The sequence below is a fragment of the Centropristis striata genome, chromosome 11 (genome assembly GCF_030273125.1).
Source record: "Centropristis striata isolate RG_2023a ecotype Rhode Island chromosome 11, C.striata_1.0, whole genome shotgun sequence".
In the NCBI taxonomy this organism is placed as follows: domain Eukaryota; kingdom Metazoa; phylum Chordata; class Actinopteri; order Perciformes; family Serranidae; genus Centropristis; species Centropristis striata.
The window spans coordinates 22879080-22897867 of NC_081527.1; the positions used below are offsets into that span (position 1 = coordinate 22879080).

At 44.0% G+C, this 18788-nt stretch overlaps 2 protein-coding genes across 4 annotated transcripts; both read left to right on the top strand.

Annotated features, from left to right (window-relative positions):
* The first annotated feature begins 528 nt into the window (after nt 1-528).
* Nucleotides 529-3721, top strand: mplkip (M-phase specific PLK1 interacting protein). Its single transcript, XM_059344873.1, has 2 exons — nt 529-979; nt 3294-3721. The coding sequence occupies exons 1-2, from the start codon at nt 587-589 to the stop codon at nt 3423-3425; spliced, it is 525 nt and encodes a 174-aa protein (XP_059200856.1). The 5' UTR covers nt 529-586; the 3' UTR covers nt 3426-3721.
* A 4863-nt stretch (nt 3722-8584) lies between these two features.
* On the top strand, nt 8585-18753 carry LOC131980493 (cadherin-7-like). 3 transcript variants are annotated; one of them, XM_059344740.1, is made up of 13 exons: nt 8585-8986; nt 9080-9195; nt 9726-10020; nt 10310-10429; nt 11538-11705; nt 11808-11995; nt 15531-15784; nt 15851-15987; nt 16160-16281; nt 16593-16704; nt 17535-17795; nt 17876-18048; nt 18334-18753. In XM_059344740.1, the coding sequence occupies exons 1-13, from the start codon at nt 8890-8892 to the stop codon at nt 18637-18639; spliced, it is 2349 nt and encodes a 782-aa protein (XP_059200723.1). In that variant the 5' UTR covers nt 8585-8889; the 3' UTR covers nt 18640-18753. The 3 variants fall into 3 exon arrangements, with proteins under 3 accessions (XP_059200723.1, XP_059200722.1, XP_059200721.1); XM_059344739.1 differs by having other exon boundaries at nt 8585-9195; nt 17876-18147; nt 18388-18753; XM_059344738.1 differs by having other exon boundaries at nt 8585-9195; nt 17876-18753.
* The last annotated feature ends 35 nt before the right edge of the window (nt 18754-18788 follow it).

The window sequence follows — 18788 nt, forward strand, 5'->3', positions numbered from 1 at the left end:
TCCTGCTTCAGGTCCTGCTCCAGGTCCTGGTCCTGGTCCTGGTCAGGGTCAGGTTCCAGGTCCTGCTCCAGGTCCTGGTCAGAGTCCAGGTCCAGGTCCAGGTCCAGGTCCTGGTCCTGGTCCTGGTCAGGGTACTGGTCCTGGTCAGGTTACTGGGGAAGTTGCAGATGAAGTCAAACTAAAGTGAGATGATCTGATGTGGAAATGATTTTATTTTTAGTTTGCATGTATTTATTGTTTCTTTTGGTTTCTTCTGTTTTCTGATTTCTATCAATAACGTTTAATTTCAGTAATAATTTAGGAATTATTCACTTTCTGCTGAAACGTGTTTGTTTTTATTTTCTTCAGAGTTTTATTATAACGACCGGACACGTTATTGGTCACATGACACCATGTCCTTTAGGCTCTCTGGTTAGTTTGTAAATAAAAAAAAATAAAAAAAAATAAATAATTGTGCAGTGATCCTGGGGGCCGCTGGGTGGCGCTGCAGGACCGGAGCCTCATCTGACTGAGCTTCCGGCTCCGGTTCGTCCAGAGTGTTGTGTTTGGTGAGCTTTCGTCACTTTGTTGTTTTACAGCCGCTCACATGTACCGAGCACCGGACAGACCTCAGCGGAGTCCCGGAGCACCGCGGCCGGCTGGAAGGTTCCCCTCCCCGACCTCCTGCTGGGGCTTCCCCGGGGCTCGGTCCCCGCACGGAGGCTCCGGACCCCGTGGCGGATCTCCCCGCGGCTTTCCCGGTTCCTACCCGGGCTCTCCGGCCTACTCCCCGGCTTCTCACCGGGGATACAGGGAAGGCTCTCCGTCTGGCTTCGGCTCCCGGGGCTTCAAGGACTCTCCGCCCGGCTTCGGCTCCCGGGGCTTCAAGGACTCTCCGCCCGGCTTCGGCTCCCGGGGGTACGGAGGACAGATGCGGAGCAGAGGGGACGGTTTCCGACGGCCACATTCCTTCAGTCCCGCTGCAGCTCACAATCTTCAGGTAAACAATGAGAAACAATCATTATTATTATCGTATTTGCGTAACTGTCTCCCAAATGCCACACCGTTCGACTCAGATTCTATCAAAATGTCACAATAACTACTAATATAAAGTATCATGTTATGCCTCCAATTAATTAAATGGTGTGAAACTAGAGTCTCACTTGTAACACCGGTGAATTAGCCGTTAGCTAACTGTATCGCACATCGTACACATGGATCTCCTTGCTTTAAAACAATGGAGGCTGCTGGGTTTTTCGGGGTAAATTGGTTGTTTCTGGGTAATCCAAAGAAATATCACCGTTATCAACCATCGTTATCAAAACACCCGGACCGTACTTCTGTCCTTCACTATAAAATACAGTACAGTAAAAATACAGATGTACTTTTAGGACCGTCGCCCGAGCGTTCTTCATGCTTTCTCTCACCATTTACTTTCATATTGTAGTTAGACATGTAAATCTCAATGTACCTAAATTAAATTTCACACATGGATTGTTACATATGTATAAATCGATTATACCTACACTGGTGGTGGCGATCTTATTCGAAATGACCATGAAAGTGCGGCATTGCAGATACTGCAGAAATATCTTAAAAGTACATCTGTATTTTTGGTGTTCTCTATTTTAATGTGAAGGACAGAAGTACGGTCCGGGTGTGTTGATAATGATGGTTGATAACGGTGTTATTTATTTGGCTTCCACAGAAACATCCAATTTCCCCCGATAAACTCAGCAGCCCCATTATTGTATTGTTTTACAGCGAGGAGATTAAAGTGTCCGATGTGTGATACAGTTAGCACACGGCTAATTCACTGACGTCAGGGTCCTTTAGCCGACTCGTAAATAATGATGTTCGATACCACCAGTTTCCTTTCCGATCCGATACTGAGTAAAATTCAGGCTGGTATCGGCCATAGCGACCCGATACCGATACTTTGTGCAAATACACCTAATGTGCTTAGTAAATCTAAAAAAAGGAGTGTATTTCAAATAGCTTAAGAATACAAGACCTCAGAGTCACTTATTTAGCTATTTATTTTAAACTCAGAAGTATACTGAGGTAGCGGCCTCATTCACAATATATATGTAAGGGGATACAAACAATTGTTTTTTTATAATCTTGGGTCACTCAAAAAATGCCAATAAAATATTTACAAAACAGTTAAAGCAAATTAGACTAATTGTAAATAATAATAAATTATATCGATAAAATATTATTTTTTTTATCCATCTTTTCCAGTAGGCTATATATTTGTCTAAGTTCACCATGGCTGTTTTATCACAATTGCTCTGTATAATTTAATGACACCTAGTCTATGTAATCCAATTTAAATTATCAATATTTTAGGAAACCTTACCTGAATAAATCTAGGCTTTATATGTGAGATTATCTCAGTGATACACATATTAGGCTATTACTCCAAACTGAACTCATGCAACTATTTGTTGAAGCATTAATCATTTTTGTTACTTGTCTCAAAACCCTATAACAACTCCAACAGCAACAGTGCCATTTCTCTCTCTTTACCTGGGTAATGTCTGGCTGTAGCACCGAAGGACTCCGCCAGAGACGTCTGCCTTGCCCTAGCATCTGTCATAACCTGCGGCTGCTCTTCTGTCCGCCTCTGCGCAAATGCCTCATATTCAGTGTTGTGGTTTGTTCTTAAGTGTTTCACCAGGTTTGTTGTGTTGCCACAACTCTTAACACTTTTCCAACAGATGCCACACACTGCATCCTGGCTGTTTGTGGAGCTAAAATAGCTCCACACACAACTTATTTTCCGCTCCGCCATTGAATTACACACACACGGAGAGAGAGACGAGTGAGCAGCAGCGTGCCACCGTGCCACTGCGCTTACGTATTAGGCACTTACCCAGGCGGAAGAAAAAGTAGTTCCTACCAGCAGCGTCTCATTTAGACAAGATCTGAATAGTTTAGTTACTTTCCAACGTATTCCTGTTAATGATATACATTACCACAAATGACTGAAGTATCAAAAGTATCGATATTTTCATTTGAGAATCGATTTTAGAGCATACAGATCTGATATCGGAAGTATCGATATTTCAGTATCGATCCGCACATCACTACTCGTAAACCCGAGGCTAACGTACATGGTTAAAACAATGGTTTGAAAGATTAAAAAAAAGTAAGACTTTAGGTTCACACCATTTAATTAGTTGGAAGCATAACATGATCCTTTATATTAGTAGTTAATGTGAAATTTTGATTTATTGTTAGCCTTAACTTGAATATAAAGTTTAAACAAAAGGATTTTGTGTTTATTTCTGATGATGTGTTTGTTGCAGTTTGGATCTTCAGACTCGGTGGAGAAATATTTCAGTCCGTCAATGCTGCAGGATCCCTGGGCCGCCCTGCAGCCAACAACAACAACAACAACAACAACAACAACAACAACAGGGAACACACAGGCCTCCTGACAGGACACAACAACAACAACAACAACAACAACAATAACAACAAGGAACACACAGGCGTCCTGACAAGACACCACAACAACCACAACAACAGAGGACACACAGGTCCTGACAGGAAGCGTTCTGAGTCACCAGCGGTCTTTCAGTCTCTGGTTTTAACGATGAACTGATGTTTTTATGTTTTTAACGAAATGTTTTCTACATTTTTTAAAACTGAAACAGGTTCTTGTACTTGTGTTTTATTTACAGACTAAAAAAAGGCATTTTTTGGAAAATTAATAAATTTGTTTCAATCTGAAGTCTGTTTATTTTATGTCCTGTTAAGAAAATATACACACAAATATATATAGGGTGAATTCGGGTAATGTGGGACACTTTTTGCAATTTTGACTTTGTTATATTTTTCTAAATTTAAAAATATTTTGTCAATATTTAGTCACATGACTATGGTAGACCAATAGTAAAGGTTTTGATGACTATATTTACTTTAAGCGGGAAATAAACCAGCCAAACCTTAAGTGTCCCACATTACCTGAATCCACCCTACGTATATGTTGGGTATATATATATGTATATATATATGTATATGTGTATATATATATATATATGTATGTATATATATATATGTGTATGTATATATATGTATATATATATGTATGTAGTGTGTGTATTGTGTTTACTTTAGTTTTGTTAGATGCAACGATCTGATGTCACCACTAGAGGTCAGTGTTACTACAGTCGTACTGTAGTAGTTCTACAGGATACTACAGTATTATTACAGCATACTGCAGTAGTACTACAGAACTACAAGATACTGCAGTAGTGCTATAGGAAACTACAATAGTATCAGTTCATTGTTAAAATTGAAGAGTTAATAAACCAGTAAATCACTTTATAAAATGTATAGTATGTGGTGGAGCAGCCTACAGGGGGCGCCGACAGCTTCACTCTGAAAATAACATCAATGATTCGCTGCAGCTGTGAACCAGAGCAGAAACACACACACACACACATTCTGTTTCCAGACAAACAACATTTCAGTCTAATTAACACTGAAGACACCTGAGGTTCAACTTCAGCCTGCAGGACTGAAGGACCAAGTGTGTGTGTGTGTGAGAGAGTGTGTGTGTAAGAGAGAGAATGTGTGTGTGTGTGTGAGAGAGAGAGAGAGAGAGTGTGTGTGTAAGAGAGAGTGTGTGTGTGTGTGAGAGAGAGAGAGAGTGTGTGTGTTTGCCTGTAGCTGTGATGACTCTTCTTCCTGTGAACACCTTAGCTCAGACAGCTGCAGGCAAACACACCTGAGACTAAAACAGAGAGAGCTCTGAGGTTAGCCTCTCTTCTCTACTGTTAATGTAACTAACTGTAATTAAGATTAAGATGAATTACTTTATTAATCCCACAATGGGAAAATTTAACCCTTTACACACAGGTGAACACACCATGCAGGGAGCAGTGGGCAGCATCGTACTGCACCCGGGTAGATGCATGTTGTTGCGAGGTTACTTCATCAGGCTGCTCAGGAAAGCTGGACTGAAACATGGCCCTCTCAGCCTGGCCTACAGAGGACTGATAGAGAGCATCCTCACCGCAGGCATCACTGTCTGGTACGGAAACACCACCCAGGCAGAGAGGAAGGCTCTGCAAAGAGTCATAAAGACTGCGGAGAGGATTTTATAGACAAAACTCCCATCCATGGACTCCATGTATGGGCAGGGCTGTCAGAGAAGAGCAGAGGGAATCATCAGACTCATTCCATCGAGCCCACTCTCTGCTCAGACACAAACGCTGCACGTACAACCTGAGACACAGCAGAGCAGACAGTATCATTACACATAAAAGTCGCTTTTTCAACAGCTTCTTCCCTGCCACAGTCAGACTGATGGCAAAACAAAACTACTGAATATGTGTACAACAATACCTCATCTCACTGTACCTGTGCAATATATAACTATTATTATCTCTCTCTGCCCCCCAACCCCAGAACCAGCGTATTTATTAATAATAATAATTCTATTCGATATATTTATATTTTTCTTATTAGACTGCCTTATTTCATAATGTTGTTTATGCTGATACCCTTGTATATTTAGGGCCACGGGGCAATCACACCGAGCACTGGTCCCATACAGCAATAGCTGTAGGGACCAGTGCTCGGGGCAAAGAACTCAGGACGCTCAAAGTGAAGTCGGATCAATGATAGGTATTATGGTTTTGCCAAAAATGCTTTCTGTTCGAGGCCAGAAATTCCAGCCTGTCAATGTTCCGGGACATTGGCAGGTGTCAGTTAATTCTGTTGATTGTTTTGATCTGATTGCCTTTGATCTTTGATGTGATTACAGTTACAGATACACACACACACATGCGCTTTAATTTTGAGGTTAAAGGGCATAGTTATAAATCTCTGAAGAATCTCATCATAGTGTACACACACCGGCAGTAGCCCCCGTGGCCCTTTCAGAATTTCCCCAGAGGAAATTTTCTAGTTTTATATTTTATATTTATTCTGCTTATTCAGGTGTTTTTGTTGACCAGGAGAGAGCCCTGCACAAAATATCCTATGTGTTTAGACTGTGGTCTGTTCACAAATGGCAAATAAAAACCTTGAACCGTAATGTAACTGTAATGTGACTTCTTCTTGGACTGGACTGCACTTAAATAGCGCTTTTATCCAAAGCGCTTTACACTACAGACTGCGCTCATTCACCCCTTCACACACACATTCATACATGTGTCCGAGGCTACCAGGGCACACTGGTGCCACCTGCCACCATTGGGAATCCATTCACACACAGATGAACGCAGCATCGGGAGCAATTTGGGGTTCAGTATTTTGCTCGTATACTTCGACATGTAGACTGCCACGGTCTGGGATCGAATCACCAACCCTCCAATCAGTGAGTGACTGCTTTACCAAACGGAGCCTCTTCTTCTTCTTGTGTCTCTCTTAGGTGGCGTCCTGCAGTTTGTCTGGTATTTGTCCGTCTTTCCTGCTGTCTGATGTAAAGGTTGAGTATCTCAGCTCACACTGAGTCCTCCTTCAGCTGTCGTGTTTCTGTCGTGAACGTTCACAGAGAGACAAGGACACATCAGGTGATTAAAGAGACACACCTGCAGGAGGGGACGTCCTCCTCAGCTCTGACCTTTAGTGTGAACACGACCTCCAGACGAAGCATCTGATTGGTTCTCAGCCTTCTGAGCTTTCACTTCAAATGAGGAGACCTCATGTTGAAACACACACATTTTATTTTTAGTTCCGCTGAGAGATAAGTCTTTATTGATCCGAGATCTCAGGCTTCCTGCACTCATTAAATTAAATTAAAAACAACACAATTAAAACTGAGATTCATAAAATAACAAGTAAAAATATAAAATGTATGCTATATATATTTGTTTTGAACAATAAGTGAATAAACTCTCTGATAGCTAAATCACATGGTACAGTACGCTCTTTAAGATGGCGTATCCTATTTATGTTGATAACCCACAAATCTCCTCTTTACTGACATGCCCACTTTATGTTGATAAACCACGAGTCTCCTCTTTACTGACATACCCACTTTATGTTGTTTACCCACTGATAACCCACAAGTCCTAAACACCTCCTATCTGTCTGTTGGACAGTTTGATGTCTTTTTTTGGTTTACCTCTCAGTGCCAAGCTCCATCTCAGATTAACCTTCAGCTTCAGGCTTTCAGGTGATGAACTCCACTTCTGCAAGACATCGACTGCTGACCTGCTGTATCCCCCTATACATTCATATCCCCCTAGACCTCCTGTCCCTCTAAAGACCTCCTGTCTCTCTAAAGACCTCCTGTCCCTCTAAAGACCTCCTGTCTCTCTAAAGACCCCCGGTCCTCCTAAAGACCTCATGTCTCTCAAAGACCTCCTGTCTCTCTAAAGACCCCCAGTCCTCCTAAAGACCTCATGTCTCTGTAAAGACCTCCTGTCTCTCCTGCTGCAGTACCTGCTTGTCTTGGTTTTCTTATTTGTTCCAATAAAAATGTGTTTTAATTTAAAAACGTGCGACAGGATGATGAATAATATGTGAAGGAATGTAGAAACAATTCTGTCCTCAGGGGACTTTATGAAGCACTGATGTAGAAGACTCAGACACAGAGACTCAGAGACTCAGAGACACAGAGACACATAGATGCAGAGACAAAGAGATACATAGAAACAGAGAAATAGAGACACAGAGATACAGAGACACAGAGAAACAGAGACAAAGAAATACAGAGACACAGAGATACAGGTATACGTAAATACAGAGACACAGATATGGAGACACAGAGATACAGAGACTCAGATACAGAGATACAGAGACACACAGATACAGAGACTCAGATACAGAGATACAGAGACAGAGACAGAGACACAGAAACTCAGAGAGACAGAGACAGAGAGAAAGAGACAAAGAAAAAGACTCAGGGACTTGACCTGAACAGCGCAGCAGCATTAGCCCCTCCCCCCTCCCTGCAGAGTGAAGCTTGGGAGACGGCGAGCGACAGAAACAGAGGACGGCGTCCTCAGAGCTTCTTCTTCTCTTCACTAACCAGTCAGCGGTTTGAGCTGATCACTAATCAATAAGACGGACAGAGGACACACTGACTGGCTGGACGGTAAGACTGTTCATTATTTTATTCCGAACCAAACTCCACTGAAAAAATCCTTAATTTAACTTTTCACACAGTGAAAATATGTAAAACATATAATAATAATAATAATAATAATAATAATACTTATTATTATTATTATTATTATAGATCAGATATAATAAGAAGACATATTTATAATATATGATAATAAGAAAACATATTTATAATAAATAATAATAATAAAAACAGAATGATTTTAGAATCAGAGCTGCTGTTTTTTGTTTTTTTTACTGAAGCGGCTTTAAGATAAACAGCAGTTTATAATCAGATTAACATCAAATACTGAACATGACTGTCATAACCCCATCTGTCTTCTGTTTCTCCCAAAGGCTTACCTCCTCTTCATCACCTGCTCTGTCTTTTTGGACATTTTGGTGTCTTTGATGGGACTGTTTGACGTCTTTTTGTTGGACAGTTTGACATCTTTTTTTTGGACAGTTCGATGTCTTTCTTGTTGGACAGTTTGACGTCTTTTTGTTGGACAGTTCGACATCTTTTTGTTGAACAGTTTGACGGCTTTTTATTGGACAGTTTGACCTCTTTTTGTTGGATGGTTTGAAGTCTTTTTGTTGGACAGTTTGACCTCTTTTTGTTAGACAGTTTGACCTATTTTTGTTGGACGGTTTGACCTTTTTTCTGTTGGCCGGTTTGAAGTCTTTTTGTTGGACAGTTTGACGTCTTTTTGTTGGAAGGTTTGAAGTATTTTTGTTGGACAGTTTGAAGTCTTTTTGTTGGAGAGTTTAAAGTATTTTTGTTGGACAGTTTGACGTCTTTTTGTTGGACCGTTTTTGTTTGTGTCTGTCTCCTCAAAGATGAACTGTCTCTGGTTTCTGAGCATGCTAAGTGTATTTGTCCTGTCACTGAGGGAGGAGTCGAGCTGTGCGGCGATAACCCTGAACTCTGTCCTCCTTCCTTGGGTGTCAGGAGGAGGAAGAGGAGGAGGAGGAGGAGGAGGAGGAGGAGGAGGAGGAGGAGGAGGAGGAGGAGAAGGACTAGGAGTTGGAAGAGGAGGAGGAGGAGGTATCCACCTCCATCAGAGGAGGAGGAGGAGCTGGGTGTGGAACCAGTTCTTTGTCCTGGAGGAGTTCACCGGAGATGAGCCACTGTACGTCGGGAAGGTATGAAAGTAATCCATCATATAATAATCAATAATCAATAATAATCTATAATCTCTGATAAGTTTGTCAGTTCAGTTCATTACTTTATATTTTATTCAAATAGGTAACATCAGTAAACATTATTATGTTATTACGACAGTTTTGCACTGATTTCACCTGAAAACACCTAAAATATTAAAGCTGTCTGTGTTTGTTAGTTCATGAGTATCAGTCGACTTTCATGTTCATCTGAAATCACTGACATTTATCTGAATCTCTCTCTCTCTCTGTATGTGTGTGTGTGTGTGTGTGTGTGTGTGTGTTTGTGTTTGTGTTTGTGTGTGTGAACTGATCCGGTCTCTGATTGGATGATGCTTTGAATACACACACTCTCAGAGCGCCCTGTGACATGCTGGGAGATGAGTAATAGACTGCTTGCTTTTCAGACGAAAGCTGGAAAGATTCAACCTGACAGATCAGACTGTGTGTGTGTGTGTGTGTGTGTGTGTGTCTTTACCTGGTTGTCTCTGATGTTTTACCTGTCCCTGCAGCTCCACTCTGACATGGATCATGGTGATGGTCAGGTGAGGTATGTCCTCAACGGTGAGGGAGCGATGTCCATCTTCACCATTGACGAGAACACTGGAGACATTCATGCCACCAAGAGGTTGGACCGGGAACAGCAGGCTTACTACACTCTGAGAGCCCAGGCACGAGACAAAAACACCAATTTGCCGGTCGAACCCGAGTCCCAGTTCATCATCAAAGTCCAGGACATCAATGACAACGAGCCCAAGTTTCTGGATGGACCGTACACGGCCAGGGTGGCTGAGAGGTCTCCTGTAGGTGAGTCACCTGCATACTGAATCAGTCTGACGCTGATCCAAGACTCCATCAGCTCAGATGAAATAAAGTGATCAGTAAATGATATGAATACTTCCTCAAACATGGATCAGATGCCTTTAAAATAAAGATTAGAAACCTAAAAACAATGACATCCTGCTACACAAATATAATGAAATAAATTCATTGAGTAATGAATTTGAATAACAGTTTGCTAGTTTTTTTTAAGTTTTTAAATGACTAAAGCTGATAAATAATAAAGTTTTACAGTGTGGGAGTCACCTGTCCACAGGTACGTCTGTGGTGACTGTGGTGGCGACAGATGCTGATGATCCCACTTATGGAAACTCGGCCAGACTGTTTTACAGCATCCTGCAGGGTCAGCCTTACTTCTCTGTAGAACCAAAGACAGGTAAGCACCTGAACTCACCTGAACTCACCGTGACACACCTAAACTCACCTGAACTCACCGTAACACAACTGAACTCACCTGAACTCACCATAACACACCTGAACTCAGCGTAACACACCTGAACTCACCTTAACACACCTGAACTCACCTAAACTCACCTGAACTCACCACAACACACCTGGACTCACCGTAACACACCTGACCTCGCCTGAACTCACGTAACACACCTGAAATCATTGTAAAACACCTGGACTCACCTGAACTCATCGTAACACAACTGAACTCACCTGAACTCACTGTAACACACATGAACATACTTGAACTCACCCTAACACACCTGAACTTCCCTGACCTCACCTGAATTCACAGTAACACAACTGAACCTACCTGAACTCACCGTAACACACCTGAATATACCTGAACTCACCCTAACACAACTGAACTTACCTGACATCACCTGAACTCACAGTAACACAACTGAACTTACCTGAACTCACCGTTACACACCTGGACTCACCTGAACTCACCGTAGCACACTTGAACTCACCTGAACTCACCGTAACACACCTGAACTCACCTGAACTCACTGTAACACACCTGAACTCACCTGAACTTACCGTAACACACCTGAACTCACCTGAACTCACCTTAGCACACTTGAACTCACCTGATCTCACTGTAATACACCTGAACATACCTGAACTCACCGTAACACACCTTAACTCACCGTAACACACCTGGACTCACCTGAACTCACCTTAGCACACTTGAACTCACCTGATCTCACTGTAACACACCTGAACATACCTGAACTCACCCTAACACACCTGAACTCACCTGAACTCACCTGAACTCACAGTAACACAACTGAACTTACCTGAACTCACCGTAACTCACCTGATCTCACTGTAACACACCTGAACATACCTGAACTCACCCTAACACACCTGAACTCACCTGAACTCACAGTAACACAACTGAACTTACCTGAACTCACCGTAACACACCTGAACTCACCTGAAGTCACTGTAACACACCTGAAGTCATTGTAACACACCTGAACTCACCTGAACACGAGGATGAACGCTGATCACTGTCTCACCTGCAGGTGTGGTGCGGACAGCTCTCTCTGACCTGGACCGGGAGGTGCAGGACCGTTACCTGCTGGTCATCCAGGCCAAAGACATGATTGGTCAGATGGGAGGTCTGACAGGAAGCACTTCAGTGACAGTGCTGCTGACCGATGTCAACGACAACCCACCACGCTTTCCCCGCAGTGAGTCTGACCTCTGACCTTTACTGATGACCTTTGACCTTTACTGATGACACACTGTGTGTACCTGTGTGTGTTCCTGTGTGTATCTGTGTGTACTTGCAGAGAGCTACCAGTTCAGGGTTCCAGAGTCGGTTCTGGTTCCGGTGGTCGTTGCTAAGATCAAAGCTCTGGATCTGGATGTTGGTCCGAATGCTGAGATGGACTACAGGATCCTGGATGGAGATGGACTGGGAACCTTCAGGATCATCACTGATCCAAACACACAGGAAGGACTGGTCACGCTGCAGAAGGTACTGGTTTCCATTTAATGAGAACTGGTTTCCTCTTGAGGAATTCTGTGTCGGAGTTCTCTTCAGTGAATGATTCTGACTCTTGTTTGTCTGGTTGTCTGTTGGTTTTGTCCTGGAAGTGGAGAAGTATGGTTTTGATAGTTCTGCTTGGAGGGGTCGCTGGGGGGAACAGCCTGTCTGATTGAAACCTGAGTGGTGTTTGTTTCTGAGCTGTATATTTTGGACAGTTTGATGAAGAGAGGAGCACAGTTTTTTAGCTGATCACCAATTGGTGCTGAGCGATCAGGAGCCGGACAGACCTGGGAAACCCCAATGTGTAGTGAAGGTGAACTGGAAACGTCTGACGGAGAACCCTGTCTGAGACTCCCACCTTAGGAAGATTTTTTTCCAGGCCATGTTCAAAGCCTCCATTGCTGGTAGGAGCTGCGGTCAGAAGGTTATCGGTGCCTGTTGCGACAGCGGCCTAAGAACCTGCTGCTAACGGCCTCTCAGGCTTGGTCAGCTCAGGGATCTCCTGAAGCAGTAGATGACAACGGTTCGTTCAGAAGGGCTGCAGCCATGGCAGTCACTGAAGCAAAAACTTGGTTTTGGTAAGTAATTAAGGGAAGCTATGAAAAAAGGACTTACAGTTGACCTTAAGGAAGTTCTGGCAAATCATTAGACGACTCAAGAAGGAAAGAAGTAAGTCGGTCAGGCTGCTGTATTCAGCAGGGGAGGAGCATAGCTTAACCGTGGGCCTATAAGTGTGGACAGTGCACGAGCACGCTGAGGAACCCCTAAATCCAGCCACCACATCCTCTGTGGAACTGAGTCTGAACGGGAAGAAGACTCACAGGAAGATATACTGACGTCCTCGGCAGAGTGTGTGAATGAGATTTTCCCTGAGCTGCTGAAGTCTCCGGACCCTGTGGGCCTGACATGCCTCTTCAATGTCACTCGGGGGTCTGGGACAGTACCTGTGGAGTGGCAGACCAGGGTGGTGGATCCCATCTTTAGAAAAGAAGACCACAGAGTGTGCTCCAGATATCTGGGCATCACACTGCTCAGTGTTCCCCGGCGCTGGAAAGAAGCTCCAAATGATTGTGGAACCTCAGATGCAGGAGGAACGATGTGGATTCTCTCACTAGTTCTGTTCGTGGTTTTCATAGACCGGAGGATCTAAAGGAGCAGCCAGAGGAGGAGGAGGTTCGTCTCTTTGCAGATGATGTGGTTCTGTTAGCTTCATCAGATCTTCAGCTAATTGGAGCCCCCCACAGTGAGGTCCTCTGGTCACAGTGAGGCTTTCAGGAGGTAGTGGTTTCCTTTTAGAAGGTAGTGGTTTCCATTTAGTAGGTAGTGGTTTCCTTTTAGAAGGTAGTGGTTTCCATTTAGTAGGTAGTGGTTTCCTTTTAGGAGGTACTGGATTCCTTTTTAGGAGGCAATGGTTTCCTTTTAGGAGGTAGTGGTGTCAGGATCCTAGTGTTTCTCCTCGTTTTCCCTTTTGTGGGCGTGTGTCTTGTCTTGTTTTCCCCTGTCTTGTGTGTGATTTTCTGGAGCTGGGCAGAGCTGGAGTTTACCACTGACCTGCACACCTGCTCACCATCAGCCATTTTCAATCAAGCTACCTGCCAACAATCAGCCACTTCCATTCTTCCCTGGATATAAGCCTGGTTATGGCCTGGGTCCTCCAGGGGCGAGGCCAGAATCCTTCCTATCACTGGTATAACGCACAAATGGAACAGCCTTCAGTGTGCAGCTGTGCATCATAGTGTAATTGGACGTAATTCAGCGCTGCAATTTCAAAACCAGTTCACCACATGGATGTGTCTTTGGCATCAGCACTCTGACACATATTAGTGGAAATGGAAGAAGATGCTTTAAAGTTGAATCTCCACAATTTAGCGATTTAAAGCCACAAAGTGGACTAAACATGAATATTTCACTGATCCTGGCTGAATTTGACCGCTACTCAGTTTCATAAAAGCAGTGACAGCGAGCATAACTCACCATGTTATTAATAAATAACAATAACTGATAATAGCTAAATATTCTGGCATTTCTTTATGCATATGTTATGCGCTGCCGGTGTCGCTGTTTCTTCACTCGCCATTTTAAAATCTCCTGGTAGACCGGTGTGCACAAGGCTTTATGGGTACTCGGGGCGCCTGGAGCATACACACATGTCAAAGAAAGACTCTGTCCTCCGGAGGATCCTGGACTTTGGGACAGTCCTTCAGCGGATGTTGATGACGTAGTATCCTTCAAATTCAGCCGTTTGAGGATCCTTCCTTGACTTTGGGATACAGCCTTTGTTTTTGCAACTATTTTTTGGGTCCTGTTATCTACATCGTAGGTCCAGTTCTTGTCAGCCATGACAAGTGGTTTTGTTTTAGGAGGTACTGGTTTTGTTTGAGGAGCTACTGGTTTTGTTTTAGGGGTTACAGGTTTTGTTTAAGGAGGTACTGGTTTTGTTTTAAGAGGTACTGGTTTTTGTTTTAGGAGGTACTGCTTTTGTTTTTGGGGTTACTGTTTTTGTTTTAGGAGGTACTGGTTTTGTTTTAGGGGTTACTGGTTTTGTTTTAGGAGCTACTGGTTTTGTTTTAGGGGTTACTGATTTTGTTTTAGGAGGTACTGGTTTTGTTTTAGGGGTTACTGGTTTTGTTTTAGGAGGTACTGGTTTTGTTTTAAGGAGTACTGTTTGTTTGTTTGTTTGTTTGTTTGTTTGTTTAGGAAAGACTGGCATTCTTCTACAGGTACTGGACAGGTTGCAGAAGTTACTGTACACCAGTTTGTTACTGAGGATCACAGAACGTCGTCTTGTTCTTCATGATGTTTTGGGTTGTTGTGACTTTTCCTTTTTGTTTTTATTTTGAATCTTTGGAGGTGAAAGTGATTGAAACATCAGAACATGTGCAGCTGTGGACCGTCTGCCTGTTTGATCATTGCATTAGTGTGCTCTGTGTTTCTGTGACGTCCCAGTGGAGCGTCCTCTTCTGCCGAACAGCTGCTGACAACTGTCACAGCACTTTGTTTTAACTTCAGATTTATCTCAGTGATGCATAGAAAGATACAATCTGATTTTCCCAATTGCAAAACCAAGTCTGATGTTTGATTCAGAACATATTTTCAGTAATGTAAGTATCGTCCATAAATCAGAACTTAATATGAGACAGCTCCATGTCCACATGATGAGATAATGATGAATCCCACTAATTCTTTGGTTTTGTTTTCATGCAATCTACTCGTTTCCCTCACCTGTGTTTCATTCCAGATTTCATTTATTTATACGATTCCAGTGCACTTCTTTTCTCCTGCTATATTGATATGCCTGTTTTGACCCAGACTGCCTGTTTTTTGGACCTTCAATTGCTTGCCTGTCTCTTCTTGGATTTGTTTACCTGATTTTTCAGTAAAGAATACTTTGTTTGAACTTTGTTTGAACATTGTTGTGCTTTTGGGTTCAGAATCTTTTGTATTGATAAACCTTACAAGATGTCAAGTTAATGAAACCGTAGATTTGTGTCATCGTGGCCCTGCTCCTTCCTCTTTCCTCCAGACTCTGGACTTTGAGACCAAGTCGAGCTTCACACTGCGCGTCGAGGCGTCCAATCGTTACGTGGACACTCGTTTCCTGGCGACGAGTCCGTTCAGCGATGTGGTGACGGTTCGTCTGTTAGTGGATAATGTGGACGAGCCTCCGATCTTCTCGTCCTCTGTCAGTCAGATGGAGATCTCTGAGGGAGCCGCAGTGGGATCTGATGTAGGATCTGTTTCAGCTCATGATCCCGACGCCACGAACAGCCCGGTCAGGTACAAACATCACGCCATCAGACACAGAGTCACCGGCCGCCAGTTAACCAGTGAAACTGTCTGCAGGTACTCGATAGACAGGAAGTCCGACGTGGAGCATTACTTCAACATCGACAGCAGTTCCGGTGTGATGACGACAGCCAGACCTTTGGACAGAGAGGTCGTCGCCATGCACAACATCACCGTTCTCGCCACAGAGAGTGGTAAGTTAACTTTAACCAGAAACTGGTGACTGAAGATGACAAAAATTAACTCTGTTTTAACTTCATTTGATCAACTTTTGAGTTAAAAACCATAAACCTACAATTCAGTCAGTCGGAGGGAAACAAATCAGCTGCTGGTCGCACCTAACAGGTGTGTACGTGTGTGTGTCAGTGGATCGGTCTCAGGTGGGGAAAGCTGTGGTTCTGGTCTCTGTGACGGATGTTAATGACAACGCTCCGAGCTTTGCAGTCGAGTACAAAACGTTCGTCTGTGACAACGCTGAACCTGGACAGGTAAACAATAAGAACAAGTTTATCTTTACAGTCAGTTTCTTCTGATAAAAAAAAACCAACTACAATAAACTCCCTATTAGCTCAACTTTATTTATTTATCTGCTCCTCCGGTGATGATGTCACATTTGAGTTCATTTCCCATCATGCATTTCTTCTGTAGCCGGTGGAGAGACCTCACGTGCCGTTTGGACGGTCTGATGTCACACGATCAGAGATCAGATGTATTGTGAATGTATGGATAGATTTTGACAATGATGGTGTTTGTTGTTTGTGTCAGCTGACCTTCCTGTGTTTGACCTTTGACCTCTCAGGTTGTCGAGACCGTGAGCGCCGTGGATCGTGACGAACCAGAGAATGGACATCACTTTCTGTTCTCCCTAACTGCTGAGGCTGCTGGGAACTTCACATTGAGAGACAACAAAGGTGCAGTCCACCTTAAAGGACACTAATGATCAAAGTCCACCTTAAACAACACAAATGATCAAAGTCCACCTTAAAAACACTTATGATGAAAGTCCACCTTAAATAACAATAATGATCGAAGTCCACCTTAAAGAACAGTAATGATCAAAGTCCACCTCTAGAGGGGTCTGTATAGTCTAAATATAGAGACAAACGCTGTATCCCAATGTCAAGGATCCTTCCTTGGTAGGCTCCTTCCTTCGGAGTCGGGTCCTCCGGAGGCGAGGCAAGAGTCCTTCCTGTCACTGGTGTATCTCACAAATGGAACAGCCTTCCGAATGTGCAGCTGTGCGTCATTGCGTAACTGTACGGCCCTGCTTGAACTGAATGCTGCAATTTCAAAACCAGTTCACGACATGGATGTGTCTTTGGCATCAGCACTCTGACACATATTTGTGAAGATGGAAGAAGATGCTTTAAGGTTGAATCTCCACTATTTAGCAAGTAAAAGCCAAAAAGTGGATTAAACTTGAATATTTCACTGATGCTGGCTGAATTTGGCCGCTACTTAGTTTCATAAAAACAGCAGCGCATAACTCACCGTGGAAATGTGTTCTGTGATTTTTTTAAATTTTATTTTACAGTACAGTACAATAACCGTATGAGGATCCTTCCTTGACATTGGGATTCCTTGACATGTCTCTAAGTTGGCAACACTGATGGCAGGGCCGAAGTTTAAAATCACCCCATAAAAAATTGCAATATGTACATGAATTGATTTTTTTCCCCACCCTTAAAATTTATATATTATATATGATATTATTTCAAACTGTCCGTTGTTCTGTCTTCAGACAACACGGCGTCCGTCCTGACTCTCAGCCTCCTGCGGCGTGATCAGCTGGTTCACTTCCTGCCGGTTGTGATCTCAGACGGCGGCCGTCCGGCTCTCAGCAGCACCAACACGCTGTCCGTCACTGTCTGTGACTGCGACGTCCATGGGGAGCACCGCTCCTGCAGACAGGGGCCGCCGCCGCTGCCACTGCTGCCACCGCTGGTGGGTCTTAGCACCGCCGCCACCGCCGCCGTCCTCACCTGTGTCCTCACACTGCTGGGTAAGACCCGAGTCATGATGTCATCAGGTCAGAGACCTGAGATGCTGTCTTCCTGACTCTGTCCCTTCCTGTCTCCTCAGGTGTTGTCACGTTAATGGCTGCTGTCACACACAGAGGGGAGGAGCCTCTTATGGCCGACGACGAGAGAGACATTCGTGAAAACATCGTCCGTTATGATGATGAAGGCGGAGGAGAAGAGGACACGGAGGCCTTCGACATGTTCGCTCTGAGACACCTGAACAAAACCAAACCAGTGCTCCGAGACCAAGACGTTCAGGTGCTCCGAGACGTCCAGGCACCGCTCAGAGACATCCAGACGGCTTCCTTCCGAGATGTCCATGCGCTGCGAGACGTCCAGGTGCCGCTCGGAGACGTCCAGCTGGCGTCGCTCGGAGAGGTCCAGATGGCTTCGTTCCGAGACGTCCAGGTGGCGCTCCGAGATGTTCAGGCACCGTCGCTCCGAGACGTCCAGGCACTGTCACTCCAGGATGTCCAGGCAGTGTTGTTCAGAGACGTCCAAGCGCTCCGAGACGTCCAGGCGCCGTCGATCCAAGACGTCCAGGCCAGAACGCTGGAGGTCAGGATGGAAAAGAACAAGCTGTTCCAGGAGTTCATCAGGGACCGCCTGCAGGAGGCCGACCTGGACCTGACAGCTCCACCCTACGACTCTCTGCAGACCTACGCCTTCGAGGGCAGCGGGTCGGCCGCCGAGTCACTCAGCTCGTTGGACTCAATGGACTCGTTTGAGTTGGAGCAGAACTACGACTTCCTGAGAGGGTGGGGGCAGAGGTTCAGGAAGCTTGCAGACCTGTACGGACACCAGGAGGGGGACGGAGCCTCGTAGCGGAGGTTTGATACGGGTTGATAAAATAAAATCAGCACAGAGAAATATTAACAATAAAAACTCTGAATACCAGAATTAATTACAAGAGTGACAGAAGTTTTTATAAAGTCTTAATTCTTAGTTATTCAATTTACTTTTTATTTTTTTGG

Bases quoted from the DNA above. Each gene is read 5' to 3' on its own strand.
- mplkip (XM_059344873.1), top strand. From the start codon at position 587: ATGTACCGAGCACCGGACAGACCTCAGCGGAGTCCCGGAGCACCGCGG. The intron at 980-3,293 runs GTAAACAATGAG...TGTTTGTTGCAG, and splicing joins CTGCAGCTCACAATCTTCAG to TTTGGATCTTCAGACTCGGT.
- LOC131980493 (XM_059344738.1), top strand. From the start codon at position 8,890: ATGAACTGTCTCTGGTTTCTGAGCATGCTAAGTGTATTTGTCCTGTCA. The intron at 9,196-9,725 runs GTATGAAAGTAA...CTGTCCCTGCAG, and splicing joins AGCCACTGTACGTCGGGAAG to CTCCACTCTGACATGGATCA. The intron at 11,996-15,530 runs GTACTGGTTTCC...TCTTTCCTCCAG, and splicing joins GACTGGTCACGCTGCAGAAG to ACTCTGGACTTTGAGACCAA.